At 41.8% G+C, this 16,471-nt stretch overlaps 1 protein-coding gene across 1 annotated transcript in view; it reads left to right on the forward strand.

The window, feature by feature from the left end:
- KCNU1 (potassium calcium-activated channel subfamily U member 1) overlaps positions 1-16,471 on the forward strand; it is a 175,196-nt gene that overhangs the window by 95,760 nt on the left and 62,965 nt on the right. Inside the window, 1 exon segment of the mRNA XM_068531985.1 lies at positions 7,175-7,289. Within this exon segment, the coding sequence (XP_068388086.1) occupies positions 7,175-7,289 (115 nt within the window).

The following is a 16,471-nucleotide window of genomic DNA, read 5'->3' on the forward strand; positions in this document are numbered from 1 at the left end:
GCACTTATTAGCTGTCTCTTTCCTGGTTCACTATGGTAAATTCTGGCCCATGGTTGACCTTGTTGCTCTCATGGAACTACCAGCATCCACTTAATGATCTGCCACCAAAATCACTATTGTTTTCCAGAACATCCTTGGGCTTGAGCTTCTCCACACTCTACTCCAAGTAAAGCCAATTCCCTTGGGAAGAATATCAGAGCTCTGTATTGTAGTGGCCTGCCTCTCCCTCTGGGCAGAATCTCTGAGCCACTGCCCAGGAGCTGTGGGGTAGAAACGGTTGTCCACCTCTCTGGAATTGACACATCTGCTTTTTGAGCGGGTCTCTGGGCAGTGGCGGTAGCTTCTGGTCTTGGTTTGCCTCTCCCACTGTAAAACCTTGGCCTTGGGTGTGAGCTGGGATGAGGCTATTTAGTGCTCCATGGTTTTCACCCTGTGATGCTGGGGCAGGGCCTCTGCCCCATGAGTGAGGGCTGTGTGGAGGAAGGGAGCCTCCATTCTCTTGGTTGTACTCACCTGAAACTTAGCCTCTGCATCATGGGGCTGGGAGAATGAGAAATGCTGGTGCCCTGCCCCTCCCCGAGACACACCATAGCCCTCGCCTGGAAGCTGGAGGGAAGGGTAGCTCTGTATTTCCGGGCACATGTACCCAGAATGGAGCTTCTGTCACACTTAGTTGGGGTTGGAGGAAAGGAAGCCATTTGTTTCTCAAGTGCCTGTGGCTCTTGTAGCTCTTCCTAAGGTTTGGTATAATTTTTTGAATAAATTGTCTACATTTGCTACATGCCTGTAGGACAACTTCTAGAGATTTTAATTGGGCTTGTATGTGTGTGTATGTGTGTGTGTTTCAATTTTCACTAGTTACTGTTGTTTCATGGAGAAGCAGGTCCATGGAACTTTTCATGCTTCCATCCCACATTCCGAACTAAAGGCTCTATCTTAACCATATCTATTTTTTCTGACTCTTTAAATTTTTTTGTGAAAATCTAAGACAGTTTTGGGCATAGAAAGAAACTATTCCTATGCCATTTCCTGAAATCCCTATTACCTAGAGGGCTTGCAACGGAACGCTTGACTCTAAAGAATACTGTTAATTAAATGGGCTTCAAGAGCCTATTTGGGATTCAAAAGTTAAACATTGACTCTTTTGCATTCTATAACAATATGAATCATTCTTTTTTTGTAATTTATTTAGTTTTGGCTGTGTTGGGTCTTTGTTGCTGTGCGTGGGCTTTCTCTAGTTGCGGTGAGCGGGGGCTACTCTTCGTGGCGGTGTGCGGGCTTCTCGTCGCGGTGGCTTCTCTTGTTGCAGAGCACAGGCTCTAGGCACGTGGGCTCGGTAGTTGTGGCGCACGGGCTTAGTTGCTCCGCGGCATGTGGGATCTTCCCAGACCAGGGCTCAAACCTGTGTCCCCTGCATTGGCAGGCGGATTCGTAACCACTGCGCCACCAGGGAGGCCCAATATGAATCATTCCTGTGGCAATGGGTGAGGCTGACTAAATGGAGAAATGTCCCATTAAAGAGGTGTGAATAAGAAATAAAAAAAATAACACATTAAGAGTATCGTCTCATTACACATATCTTTATCCCATATGAAAATTCAGCATTGTTTCATGCAGTAGACATATCCCTGTAAACACAGTGTACAAATCAAACTTTTGCACATAAGTTATACACTCATATGCATGCACCGCTGTCAGTCATTTTATAAAACAAAAACTTTTATAAATTGAATAATCATTTAGCTGACTTTTAAGTGTGTTTTTGTTATAAATATTTTAAAGCAGGAAGTTAGTTGGTCTAGTATAAAGATGGAAAGATTTTTGTTTAAAGAAAAGGGCTCTGCATTCATATTTGTAGATATGCCAAATTTCACCCACTTCTATAACAGGTAATTTATAGTATCTAGGGAATCAGTAAGACTTTCAATTTATAATCTGGCATTTGATCTTCCCCGGAACCTTTCATTCTTCTCATAATAGAATCATTTTTTTTTTTTCTTCTTGCTCCATACTGATCGTCCATCACCACTTCTACTACATCCAGGACAACTCTAATTAATCTGGTACCAAGATTCTTAAATAGCAGGCTATGAGTGAGCCAGCTGTTCTTACTTCACTCTGCCAGACGATGGCAGCAGAGTACCATGAAACACTCAGGGTCTGGTAGCCAGGGGAGTGCACTTGTGTGTGAATTTGAACCTGGAGAGTTAGTTCTAGCCAAAAATGTGCCAAAGAGGACATCATTGTAGAAGGGGACTACTTGGCCTTATAGATTTAAAAGTCATGATAATGTCTTGGAAATTCTCCCAGAGAATTAACTTTCTAAAAGGACTAAGGAACTTATCAATAGATGATAGAATAGAAAATTTACTGACTTAGAGATAGTTTAGATTCCAGGTTGAATATTTTACATTTCAGAGGCAGATGAAATGTATCCCTGGCCCACTCCCTTTAAAGAATTATCTCTTCGTTGAGTTAATTAAGCTTGCTCAGTCCCACCAACTTCTTCCACCTCCTGTACTCAACGAGAAGTCAGAAGGCTTGAATTCTGACGGCGGCAGTGCCACTGATTGGCTGCGGTTTAGGGAAGACACATCACTTTCTGGGATCTCAGTGTCATTCTTTTGAAATTCAGCAGTCCTCATCACCGCTGTGGCTCTTTTCAGTTCTGATGTTCTATGATTTATAATCCCTCTTCTTTGATCACTTCCATTTTTCTTTTTTTCTGAATAGAACCATACCAGAGGTTCTCTCCTTAAGTTCATAATCTAAGATTTTAGAGATGCAGCAGGGTGCAGTGGTTAAAAATGTTGGATTCTGCATTGCTCAGTTACTTCTTAGCTGTGTGATCTTAGGCAAACTATTTAAGCTCTCAGAGTGTTTCAGATTTCTGTAAAATGTTGGTGATAATATTACATATCTCAGGGGGTTAAATGAGAATATTAGTACATAAAGAGTATACAGGTTGAGTCTATTCATATAGAAAGCATTAAGAACAGTTCCTGGCAAATAGTAAGTACTACCTATATAGTAATTATCATAGAACCCATGGGAACACAAACTCAAAAAAGAATCTCGTTATTTTTCTCATCAATGAAATTCAGATGAAATAAGAATTGGCAGAGAAGTCCTGGTAGATTATACTTATTTGAACCCATTCCCCAGTGTGTTTTGGATCCAGAGCATGAAGACCATGCATGGTAGGGCCAGCCTTAAGAGCAGGAGGAATCATATGTAATTAGATAAGTTACTGGGCAGAAACTTTCCCAGCTCCAACTCAACAGTTCACTGCCTGCCATTTCAGCACTGAATTCTCTAATGCCTAAGATTTTAGAGCGGTGGTCCTCAACCAGGGCAGGGAGAAGCACACACTGGTCTCTGTATGTGATGGCGTGGAGAGTGGGCAACGGGAGAGTGGCCTTAGGAAAGTTGTGTCCAAATTCCCGTAATCCTCACCCCCTGAGAAAGGCTTTAGATTCCTTCTTAAAATGTTAATGTTTGTGATGGAGTCACGCGTAAATGAGAGGGGAATTATGAAGAGGAAATTGGAAAGAGGGCGTGAAAAGGGGTCAGGGATGGGCAGAAATGATAAGAAATAGTTTGAATAGGAGGTCCAAACTTGAATTTACTCTACTTCATAGTTTTCTTTAGGTTTGGCCTTGGGTCATTTTTTTCATCAGCATCCCAGAGTAAGTGACCTCTTTAAGAAGGGAGTCAGCCCAGCCAGTGTTCCCTAGGGATGAGCATTCCTAACCTGGAAGGTTGGGCTCTAACCCCCGCAGTGAATCTGCCAGCTCTCTAGCTTGGCTCTCCTCCTGCGCCAATGGCTATAGGTAGCAGAGAGAGCAGAGGTGTTCCTAAATGCATCTTCTTCTCTAAAGCAGGGCCAGGGACCGCATGTCCACCCAATTCCAACAAAAAGGAAAACAACCTGGTAATAGTCTACAAAGACCATACACCAGTATCTTGCATTCCTGTATTCACGACAGTTGCCATTGTTCTTGTAGTCAGTCCCACCGTTGGCGGTGCGGCTTCATTTTCTCGAGTCCTTGGTGTCCATCTCCACTTTGGCCGTGGCCCTCTTTATTTCTCATCCCGATGATTATAATAGCATCCTGGCAGGTTTCCCTGGATCTAGCCTCTCTTCATGCCAATCCGTGCCATCTTTCATGGCTCTAAGAATTTTCCTGAAGTTCTGATCGTGAACAGATATGTAAATAAAAAGATAAATAGGTGGATGAATGTTGTCCCTACTTTTGCAAGACGAAGGCATCGGCTTGATCTCTTGGCCTGCTGCTTCTTCAGCTCCTGAGAGGAGTGTTTCTTATCCAGAATACATGGTGTCACTTCTTAGGTGTGTCACAACGACTGGTAGATACTAAATTTTGCAACAATTGAGCTACTTAGTAAATTGGAGCAGATTCAGAATCAGCCAAATAAGGCAGGAATTATTTTCACTCATTCGGGCTATGATAAGATTTCCTGAGGGAGAGAGAGAGGAGTAGCATTATTGCTCTCCATATGGAAATCGTGTATGAGGCGTGTCTTAATATGCAATCCTATCACGTGTGCCAGGAAAGGAAAATGGTTGCCTGTAGCTGTCAAGGATATCACTTCTTGAAGAAAAGAGAAAGATAATCAAGATGCTGGCCGTGCATAGGACTTTAATTTTTTTTTTTCAGTCACCCACAGGTCTTAGATGCCATGTCTTTTTTGATGTCTAATGCTTTATTCGGAAACCCTCTTTAGAATATCCATAGAGAAGAAGTCATAGTAAGCCATGGCAAGCCATTAACAGTCTGGTTAGGGCGTCAGGCAAAAATACATATCATTTTTCCCTTGCCTAAAATATGGAAACATAATTACTTGGACACTGTCAGCTGTAGCTAAATAGATTAAAATATAAATAAATCAAATGATCAAATGCTCTTAGAGTAAAATCAGAGAAACTTCAATTGCTTATCTACTGCCTTGAGAGAAGGGGACTTTACTTCCTAGTTTTATTTTATTCTTTCGTTTTTCTCCCAAATGTTTGAAGCAGCAAAGAAACTGGGAGAAAGGGCAGTAATTGTTGCACTTTCTTAACAGCCCTCTCTACAACCTGGTAGAGAGGACACTTTCAGACTTTTTTTGCAAAATTCATTAGGATTATAGAACTTAGAGTTGAAGGAACCAAAGAGATCACGTGGACCAGTTCTTTCCCCTTCGGGCAGCCAGCAGCACACAGCCAGAGCCTCCACCCATCCCCACGAGACTGCGCCTTCCAACCCCCGTATCCATGGACGTACTTCCATAATCATGAACGCTTCCAACATTATGCAGATCATTCATGTGTTTTCAGGAGAGATTTTATTAAGAAGGACACAAGGGAAGATTCAAAGCTTTATTGAGCAAAAATTTCTCAGGGTTCATACCTAGCACTCACCTCACCCACATGTCCCCTCCCACCTTTTCTTAATACCTGGCAAATGTTGTTGGCTGGAGAATGAGGCTCTGAGAAAACAGAGACTTCCCGAAAGTTCCATTGTTCCCAAGCCAGTTTAGGCATGTTGCCTTTTGCATTCCACAGCTCAGTTTCTATCACGAGTACTAAGCCGACTAGCCTTTAAAGACTGACAGTTGGTAACACACTAGTCCTCGCTTAGATTTTTCTTCAGAAGTTCCCTTCCCAAGCCGTTCCCCGCAGGGCAAAAGGTAACCACAAAATAAGGAAACATCAATCAACCTGAAAGCCCCATCAAAATTCCATATGTAAGTGAAGGCTTCTGAGGATTACAGATAGGGAGCAATCTTATTCCGTACTTGGCTCTTAGTACACCTGTATGATGCAATTACTGCTGATTTAAACCGACAAATCACATATGCAAAGGATGTCCCTCTTCTTCCAAAAGTGTGTTTTGACTCAATTGATATTTTCTGCAGATTAAAATGGCTTAGAAAGAGTTACATCAAAAGAAGAGGGATACCAAGATGTCTCTGTGGCTCTTTCTGTCTGCCATTGTCCAAAACCTGGCTCGGCGTGGGTTTAAAGGCTTGTTCCAGAGGAACTCCCCATTCTGAGTAGTCTTAAGTACAGAGAGATTCTGAAATTGACACAGGAGGAAAGGTCATGTCTCTTTTCTGCACTTAGGTGGGCAAAGGAAGAGGAGTAGCAGTGATGGCTCCTCTGACTCTGTCCATCTCCTCGATGACTTCTTCCCAGGCAGTCTTCCCATCTCTGATCACCTGGCAATCAGGTTCAGGCAAGCAGATCATGCAGGGTTTTTGAATAGTGAAAGAAAAGCATTTAACTTCCAAAGCATCCTTTAGAATGTTACTTTTCATCACAGTACCAAGTGCCAATTCTTATTGAGCAAGGATGGCTTCCTAGCCAAGTGCGTTGAAAGGGTTCCTAGGTTAAATCTCTGTTCTGGAATAAAAATGGTGTGATGGAGTGTCAACATATGGGTGCAGGAGGCTCAGGTGTCAGTTTTTTTCCATCTCAAAGCAGCTTCGTGTTGCTCATTTAGTGTTGCTCACACATTCTTGCATTTATCCTCAACAATCACCCTTTGAGGTCCTAGTCTTCTCCCTGTTTTGCAGATGAGAAGATTATCTGCTTTTGTGTTATTTCCAGATGTGGAAATTCACAAATGTTTTGAGACATATCCCAGGTAAGATCAAGATTCTTCAAAAGTTAAAATAAATAATAAAGGAAGCCTTGAAGGAAAAATGAAGTAGAAAGAAGCAGTATCCAAGGAGAGTGAATTGCAGGCTGACCAGTATCTGCAGAAGGGAGTAGGGGCCTTGTATAGTGATCTTTTCTTAGAGTCCTGTAGTGGCTGTAGACTGCTGGCAGCCGAAAGGCTCCCCAAGTGCTATACTTCTGGATGACATGGGAAGAATGATGGATTAGAAAGGTGCAGAATGGGTAAGAAAGTACTCAGTAGGTACTTATTTTAAGGATACCATATGGTCTTAACATCCTCACAATCATTTTCACCCACTCTCTAACTCTGTAGGAGGAAATTAAAAGAGTTTTCTACAAACCGTCCTCTTAGGACTAGTCTGTAGCTGAGGATTCTCAGCCTCTCCCTAGTCAAGGGGCTAGAGCTCTCTCAGCCAATAGGAACAGTCCAGAAATCCCTTATGAAGGGATTGGTGCCAACTCACCAAGATGGCTATGACATTGCAGGGGCAACAGTCATGGTGATGAGAAACAACGGAAGGGAACACTCTGGTCCCAAAACACAGGACTCCTACCCAGCGACACATATGAGCATGGCTAGCAACTTGAGCTTTACCACCAGGTAAGAGACGCAGAGAACCCTGGTCCTCTATGTTTTTTTTCTAAGAATCACTGGGCAATAAAAATTTGACTTAAACAGGAATATTTCCTTTATCAGCTCCTATACTGACTAATACAATTGTTCCTCACCAACATGAATTCATCCCAACTTCTCCCAATATGACTGAACTAAGCAAATATACCTCCCACAACATTGCTGAAATAATTTATACTTATGACAGCCAGAGGTTATGCACCCAGTTTTCTTTCAGATCACCCTCCAGGCACTCAGGAAATGTGGGTGAGGGCAAAATTTCAACTCTTCCCCCATGTTTTTTCTATTATTAATCCATGCCTTATTTCCAACAAATTGTTGATGAGATTGCTTTTGGTTTTTAAATCCGCAAAATAGGGCCAACAAATTCTTCCTCCCCTACTCTCTTTTCCCTGCATCTCTCTACTCCACGATAACCCCGATTAAGCAGAATGCAGGGTTGGAGGTGAAGAGTGTGATCTGTTTATTGAATAATTTTTAAAAAGAGGGTTGATCTAAAACTTCTGTCACCCCAAATCTTATTGTGAATAACTCTGTCATGTGTTGGCAGCATTTCAATTTAGTAGCTATAAAATATCAGGAAAATCTTTCATGATTGAGAATTGTGATTGGCAATGGGTAAGTACTGTATCGTCTTCTCTGGCATCACACAATGTTCCATGCAAACGCTGGCCCTCCCTAAGCTGTGCGATCTTGGGTAGCTTGCATTACTTCTAGGTGTCTCAGTTTTGATATCTTAAATGAGTATAATGGTAATGAATACTCTGTAGGTTCTTTGTAAGGACTGAATGAGATGAGGTATTGAAAGCATTTTGCTTGATTCCTGACTGAGAGTAAGCATTCATTAAATGTTCCTTACTATTGCAGTGATCAATTATTGTACCTAGGAAGATGTACGAGATTGGACTGAATATGTAGTAGGCGCAGAGCCCTCCAAGGATGTGGATTTTGAAATAAATCCTTGATCCTGTTTTTGCTATAATTCACGCCTTTCTTTTAATGCATGAAGGATCATGCTTCTGTTTAACTGACGATTCTGGATAGATGGGTCTGGTTAACGGAGGTTTTGCTGTACCTGTCCAGCAGGTGAGGCAGGCGTCAAATATCTGAGCCACCAAAGGTGCCACCGCTTCATGTGTGTGCTTTCTAAGAGGAATACAAAAATCTAGGAATTATATTTTCTACCCTTGCCTGCCTTCCATTCCAGAATTTTATGAAATCTGAGTGGGATAATCTGTGGGAAAGGAGGGAAAGGATTAACATCTGTTTGGAGGAAAGGTTCTATGGAATTTCGGGAATTTTGCCTCACTCTTAATGACAACAGAGCAGCTAGGGGTTAGCATTGGGATTTGTAGATTTTTCTTTCTTTTTAAAATGGTTGGTAAAGAGCTAAGTATTGAGTAGCTCTGTGTGCTAAGTAGGCACTATGCTTGGTGTGCCCTTAGATGCAGAAATCATGTTTCCACCCCCGTGCAGCCTAGTTGGGTAAACAAGATGAATTCAGATAAATTAAATCAGAGGCCAAGTGAGGCAGCATCCCTTCCAGTGCTACACTGATGATTCTGACAGCAGATCAAAGAGGAAGAGGTCAGTGGGGGCTGGGTGGATTGTTCCAGAATGGTTCCTGTAGGAAGTGGGATTTGGAGAAAGGTAAGAGAAAGGGAATCTCAGTTCCTGTGGAGAACGTAACACGGGCAACGCATGGGGAAAACATGGAGCCTTCCATGTACCGAGTAGCCTGACTAGAGGTGTGGATGCATGATGGAGTGAGAAATAACGTCTCAGATTTCTCAAGAATATGTTCTTGGTTGTTGGTATTGTGCATGTGTGTGAATATATGCGTGTATGTTATGTTCCGTTGATGCAAAGTTGTTGCAAAAACATGATTCCAATCTGAAAAGTGTTTTGAGACTATAAAGATAACATATGTGGTAACACATAAAACGCTCCAACCATGTTTATGCTTTCATTTATTCTTTCCCTTGTCTTCTGTGTGATAAGAGAGGATTAGCAAGTCATGGATAATCAACACCCACAGAAGATCCTTAAATGCAATTTCAGCCATTGAGTTTCACTGACTTTTCCCACCATTCTTTAACACAGCTATACAAACAAAATCATTTAACTTACTGATGTTTTCCCCATTTTCTTTAATCCCTTTATTGTCTATGATAAATAAGGAAATGGCCTAAAGCAGGCATCTAAAAGGAGAGTTGGTCCAGATGGCCTGGTCCATCTGTAACCTGGACCCATCAGCCCTCTCTATGGCTGGGGGATCCCTGAATATGCTTTAAAGCCCCTAAAGAAGGTCAAAGATAGTGATAGTTTCCCATCCAGATCATCTCTAAAGATGATGCTTATTCACTTGCACCTCTTAATTCAAAAGCAAGACAGATTCTCATGAACTACAGAGCTTAAAAAAAACTAATCAAAGCCAGACTGCTGATGAGATGCTCGTATGCACGTTGACAAATAAGTGCTATTTGTGAGTGAATTTCTGTGATATTTCATCAAGGGAGTGGTCAGCTCAGTTGTTTGAAATCCAGTGTTAATGGGATATGTGACAGGTACTGCTCCCACTTGGGACTACAGAATAGGGTGGGTTTTGTTTTCTGGTTTTGGGGGGTTTTTTGTTGCTTTTCTTTTTGTAGGGCAAAGATATTCCAGCTAGCAAATTAGCAAACACATGTCCTGAGTAACAATCGCGAGTGGTAAAATAGACTTGATGGCTTAATAGAGACAAGTAGGCATTATTGGGGAAAAAATGTAATATGTGTGGTAGGCGCTATTTGTGATCCATTTTTGATGTGTTAATAGTATTACATGCACACTCCAAAACCAGCCTACGATTATTTATAGTTTTGCTGACAGTGGGCTTGGTGCTTTTACAGATGTAATCTTCAGGCCACTAGTGGGTTTTCTGGTAAGTTCAGAAACTACTGTCTTCTATTCTTAGTACTCGAAGCAGTACAGACAGCCCTAACTTACGTGAAACTTATAGTCCAATATTTCACTGCATCCCTGGTATCTTTTTTTTCCCACAGAATAAGCAACAACAAGCAACGTCATATAAATAGCAGTTTGGGTCTCAGACTAGCACACAAAACTCTGTTTAATAGATGGTGGTTAAATATGTATTCATTGAGCAAATAGACAAATACTAGTTCTGTTCACCAGCGTTCCGCATCCTTAAATCGAGAGGTCATGTAATACGAGAGGGGGAAGATGAATATTTCCTCTGACTTTTTTCAGGGTGATAAGCTTAGACCTACACCTATGCAAAATGTGGTGATAAATAAAAATGCCTCCCAAACCCTCTTGGAGCCCCTTTGCCCTCACTTCCAGTTTCTTTACTGTGGCCACCCCACTTTGGGTGAGCTTAGGAAAGTTCTGACCATTTTACTGTTGTACAGTTGTTGACTATTCTCTCTCTCTATCAAAATCCACTTCTTCAGGAAAGCCGGTTTTGATTAGATATTAGAAAGAAAACATTTAGATACAAGTAACTCATGTTGTGACTGGCCAGTAACACAGCAACCACACTAAGTCATTCAGTATTTTGAAAAGTGGGTGTTTACAAACTCAAGTGGACATGGGTAGATCGCTAATCAGTGAACCAAGGAGAGGCAGAAATTTCCAAGTAGTGTCTGATAGATCTGGGTCAGGAGAGGAAACCAATTCTAATAGAAAGGTTTGTCTTCTTTGGGAATATCAGCCCTTCCGTAGAAACCCTCCCTCTGGGTCTGCCTAATTCAACCCTTACAGACTCTACTGAAGCCTAAATAAGTTTCCACACAGTTTCCCTTCCCACTTTGTCTCTGTGAAACCTGTGACTAAGATTGCATTTATAGCATCAGCTTTGTCTTCATACTGCCCCGTGTCCTTTTAGAGATACCAGAGACCATGCGTAGTATTTTGTTCTCTCTTTCCTGATGTCCAGCCCAACCTTAGCTCTTTAAAAGGCAAGTGGCCCATCAGTACCGGCCATGAGCATTGCCCCACAGCAGGCATGAGCCCTAGATCACCACCTTCCTTAGCCTTTAGGCTTTGGTTTCCTCATCTTCAAAACAGAGATAACATTAGAACCGAAATAATTGAACTGTTATTTGTGAGAATTGAATGAGATAAAACAGATTAAATTCTTATCTAGTAAAAATTGAGCAAGTGAAAAAGGGTTCCCTGGTTGTGGCTCTGTGCCCCGCCACCATCTCTGCCATCATTTCCCTGGCTCGTAGATTCCCATGCTTCTGCAGCCAATTTCTTTCTCATTCAAGGGGAGAGGGCTTGAAGTTTAAGACCTTCCAAAATTTCATGCACTGTCTACAGCCCCCCATCCACGGAGTGTCAGCTCAATGGAGCAGATCAACAGGGTTTTCAGTGAAGATACCTAATGTGGTACTTTCCACTGGCACACTCACTTTGTCTGTCTGTTGCTTGCCATTTCCCCTCCAGAACACTCTTTCCATGGCGGTTCCAGCTCCTTCCTTAGCTCTTTCCCAGCGTCTTCCAGCTGATCCCACGGCAGTCTTCAGTTTCTGAGCAAATTACAGTCCATCAGAAGGACTGCCAGGGCATCCTCTGCCAGGCATGGCTCCTGGGACATCTGTTCCTACAAGTTCTCACTTTCGAGTACTGTGCCCCTTACACACACACACACACACACACAGACTGATGTTAGGGAAGGAAGCTGAGCCCTTCTTCTCTTTCTATCCTCAGCTCTTCACATTTATTGAATTCTGTGCCCCAGATGATCCAGGCAAGAGAAACACCATCTTTTAACCTCAGTGATGCCTGAACTCCTACTGAGGACCAGCTTCCAGGGTCTTTCCAGGGGGAGAAGCTTGGATACGAATCACCATACATGGTTCTTCTCTCTCCACATCCTATCTGAGCTTTCTGCAGAAACTAATCAAATGAGATGATTTGAGCAGGTACATTTTTTTCCCCTTTCTGCCATATTAAGCTTTTAAAATAACTTTTCCTCTAGACAAGCATAGGCTTTTCTGTTTGAGTACAGTATGGCCCACGACCAGTAAGTCAGAAGCAGTCTTTGATTTTTTTCCTTCATGCATGCTTATTGAGTATTCTCTTACTGTAGGATTTCAAATCATGTTCTAGAGTCCATGTTTACTTAATGCCGTATAGCCAGTATTTCATCTCCCCAAGTTACCTTTCTCCAAGAGTCCAGGTAGCACTTATGTTCCCAGTCCTATGGTTTCCTACCTTACATTTCAGAACCTCTGAAGATGCCTTCCTCATTTCAATTGGTGTTATTTGGATACATAGGAATCACTAGCAGGGGTGTATTTCGGCCATGAAGTTTAGTAAGCATCTTCATCAAGTCTCAATTAACAGTTCAAAGAAAACAGTAAGGCAAATGTATCTATGTTCAATTATAGGTATAGATACGGGGATAGGTATAAAGATAGACACAGACACATCTAGAAGTGCTATTTTTAAGTACCACGAGCCTGAGTTCCAAAGGCAGATGAAAGAGTTAGGGTACCAGGGAATAGAAGAATAAAAGAATAAGAATAAGGAAAGAATTAGTAGATGCTTTCTTTTAGATCCTCTAAATACCGCCCTTCTAGTTCTTGTCCTGTACCTATAGGCAGAAATCAGATTTCTTGAGAAGCGGTGTGCCATGACTCTAGCAAAGTACCATATAGATAGGCATACCTTGTTTAACTGCGCTTTGCAGATACTGCATTTTCTACAAATTGAAGGTCTGTGGCCACCCCACATCAAAGCAAGTCTGTTGGTGCCATTCTTCCAACAGCATTTGTTCACTTTTTGTATCTGTGTCATTTTGATAATTCTTGTAATATTTCAGACTCTTCATGATTATATTTGTTATGGTGATCTGTGATCAGTGGTCTTTGACGTTGCTATTGTAATTGTTTTGGGGCACCATGAACCTCACCCATTTAAGACTATGAACTTAATTGATAAATGTTGTGTGTGTTCCGACTGCTCCACCGACCAGCTGTTCCCCCATCTCCCTCCCTCTCCTCGGGCCTCCTTCTTCCCTGAGATACAGCAATATTGAAATTAGGCCAATTAATAACCCTGCAGTGGCCTCTTAAGTGTTCAAGTGACAGGAAGAGTCGACATCTCTCACTTTAAATCAAAACCCGGAAACGATTAAGCTTAGTGAGGAAAGCATGTCGAAAGCAGAGACAGGTCAAAAGCTAGGCCTCATGTGCCAAACAGTCAAGTTGTGGATGTGAAGGAAAAGTTCTTGAAAAAAATTAAAAGCGGTGCCCCGGTGAACACACCAATGATAAGAAAGTGAAACAGTCTTATTGCTGATATGGAGAAAGTTTCAGTGGTCTGGATAGAAAATCAAACCAGCCACAACATTCCTTTAAAGCCTAATCCAGAACCCTCTCCCATTCTGTGAAGGCTGGGACAGGTGAGGAAGCTGCAGAAGAAGTTTGAAGCCAGCAGAGGTTAGTTCATGAGGTTTAAGAAAAGCAGCCATCTCCACAACATCAAAGTGCAAGGTGAAGCAGCAAGTGCTGATGTAAAATTGCAGGAAGTTTCCAGAAAATCTAGCTAAGATAATTCATGCAGGTGACTGCACTATAGAACAGATTTTCAGTGTGGATGAAACAGCCTTGTAATGGAAGAAGATGCCCTAGGATTTTGATAGCCAGAGAGGAGAAGTCAATGCCTGGCTTCAAAACGTCAAAGGACAGGCTGACTCTCTTGTTAGGGGCTAACGCAGCTGGTAACTCTAAATTGAGGCCAGTGCTCATTTACCATTCTGAAAATTCTAGGACCTTTAAAAATTATGCTAAATCTACCCTGCCTGTGCTCTATAAATGAAAACAACAAAGCCTGGATGACAGCACATCTCTTTACAACATGGTTTACTGAATATTTTAAGCCTGCTCTTAAGACCTACTTCTTAGTAAATTATTCTTTCAAAATATTTCTGCTAATTGATAATGCACCTGGTCACCCAAGAGCTCTGATGAAGATGGACAAGATTAATGTTGTCTTCATGCCTGCTGACACAACATCCATTCTGCAGCCCATGGATCAAGGAGTAATTTTGACTTTCAAGTCTTATTATTTAGGAAATACATTTTGTAATGCTATAGCTGCCATACATGGTGATTCCTGTGATGGATCTGGGCAAAATAAATTGAAAGCCTCCTGGAAAGAATTCACTATTCTTAATGCCCTTAAGAACATTCATGATTCATGGGAAGAGGTTACAATATCAATATGAAGAGGAGTTTGGAAGAAGTTGATTCCAGCCCTCATGGATGACTTTGAGAGATTCAAGACTGCAGTGGAGGAAGTAACTTCAGATGTGATGGAAATAGCAAGAGAACTAGAATTAGAAGTGGATCCTGAAGATGGTACTGAATTGCTGCAATCTCACGATAAACTTGTATGGATGAGGAGTTGCTTCTCATGGATGAGCAAAGAAAGTGGTTTCTTGAGATGGAATCTACTCCTGGTTAAGATGCTGTGAAGATGGCTGAAATGACCACAAAGGATCTAGAATGTTAAATAAACTTAGTTGGTAAAGTAGCAGCAGGGTTTGAGAGGACTGACTCCAGTTTTGAAAGAAGTTCTGCCGTGGGTAAAACGCTAACAAGCAGCTTTGCGTGCTACAGGGAAGCCAATGTGGCAGACGTCAGTGCTGTCTCCTTTTAGGAAACTGCCACGGCCACCCAGCCTTCAGCAACCATCACCCCGATCAGTCAGCCGCCACCACCATCGAGGCAGGACCCTTTAGCAGCAAAAAGATTACAACTCACTGAAGTTTCAGGTGATGGTTGGAATTTTTTTATCAACGAAATATTTTTAATTAAGGGATGTACATTTTTTAGACATAATGCTATTGCACACTTAATAGACTACAATGCAGTGTAAACGTAACTTTTACATGCGCTGGAAAACCAGAAAATTAGTGTTGCTTGCTTTACTGTGATATTCATTTTATTGTGGTCGCCTGGAAATGAACCGGCAATATCCCTGAGGTCTGCCTGTATAGGAATAATTCATCAGATATGTATTGAATAAATGAGTTCTTTATATTAAAAAACAATATTTTATTCTCATTACTTAAAAATAGAAGACAAAATAGCTTTAGGCTTCATAAAAGTGTCAGAGTAATACCATGGACAATTCAACATATTCCTTTCATTACTCTTGTCTTCCTCGCCCTGTCTGTTTGACTAGCTTAGAAGGCTGTAATGAAAGAGGGACAAAAGCCCTTTTTAAACCTCTTTGTGAATATGTGGACAGGTCTTAAGAAAAATGAAGTCACACTCTCCTAGGACTTACGGGTACAGAAATTTCCATTGATTTAGCTGTATGGTAAGATGAGGAAGCAGCCCGGGTAATACAGGAATAAAAATTCCTGTAGGACAACTGATTATTTACTGTGTGTATGTATTTATTTGAATTAAGTAGTTAGTTTTTACATGTTTTCATTCTTCTCACTTACAATCTCCTAAAAGTCAGGGATGAGACCTTGTCTGTTTAGGGTCGTATATAAAAGACCAACTAACTCAACAAGACAAAGGTGAAGATTATGGGAGGCTTAGTCACTGTTTCTAAGTAAAACTCTATTCAGGGACTAAGGACATGCCTAGGGAAAAAGTAAATGTGACTTAGGCAGTTGCCACAGACTTTTCATTCTGCATTCTGTGCCCTCTGTTTGATGCCCACCGTCACCTCTACTCAGGACTTACAATTTCCAGCTACTTCCCATCCCCGTCAACATCTACTATTTGAACCATCATTTGCGAAAACAGAAGTTTACAATATTAATCCTTCCAGGGGTAGTTCTACTTTCATGAGGATCAAGGACTTCAGCTAAGGGACAGAGTCCTATGTGGGAGATTTCCGAAGGGGAGGTGTTATTCTAGGCTACGTTTGGTAAGGGCCTCCTGGGTGCATCTAAAACCACACCTCAAAGTTTATTGTGTGCAGTGCTGTCTTAGTTTTTAGGTTGAGGCAAGAGTGATAAAGAAGGAGGCCACCCACTGCCAAGGCTACGGTGGGGACTCCAGAGATGGACAGGCCAGGGTCATATCTCAGCTCGGTGACTTCCATGCTGTGTGATGGTTACCCAGTCACTCACTGCTCTGGGGCTTAGCTCTTCCATCTGTAAAACAGGTGGT

Source organism: Eschrichtius robustus, chromosome 21 (assembly GCF_028021215.1).
Source record: "Eschrichtius robustus isolate mEscRob2 chromosome 21, mEscRob2.pri, whole genome shotgun sequence".
NCBI classification, from domain to species: Eukaryota; Metazoa; Chordata; class Mammalia; order Artiodactyla; family Eschrichtiidae; genus Eschrichtius; species Eschrichtius robustus.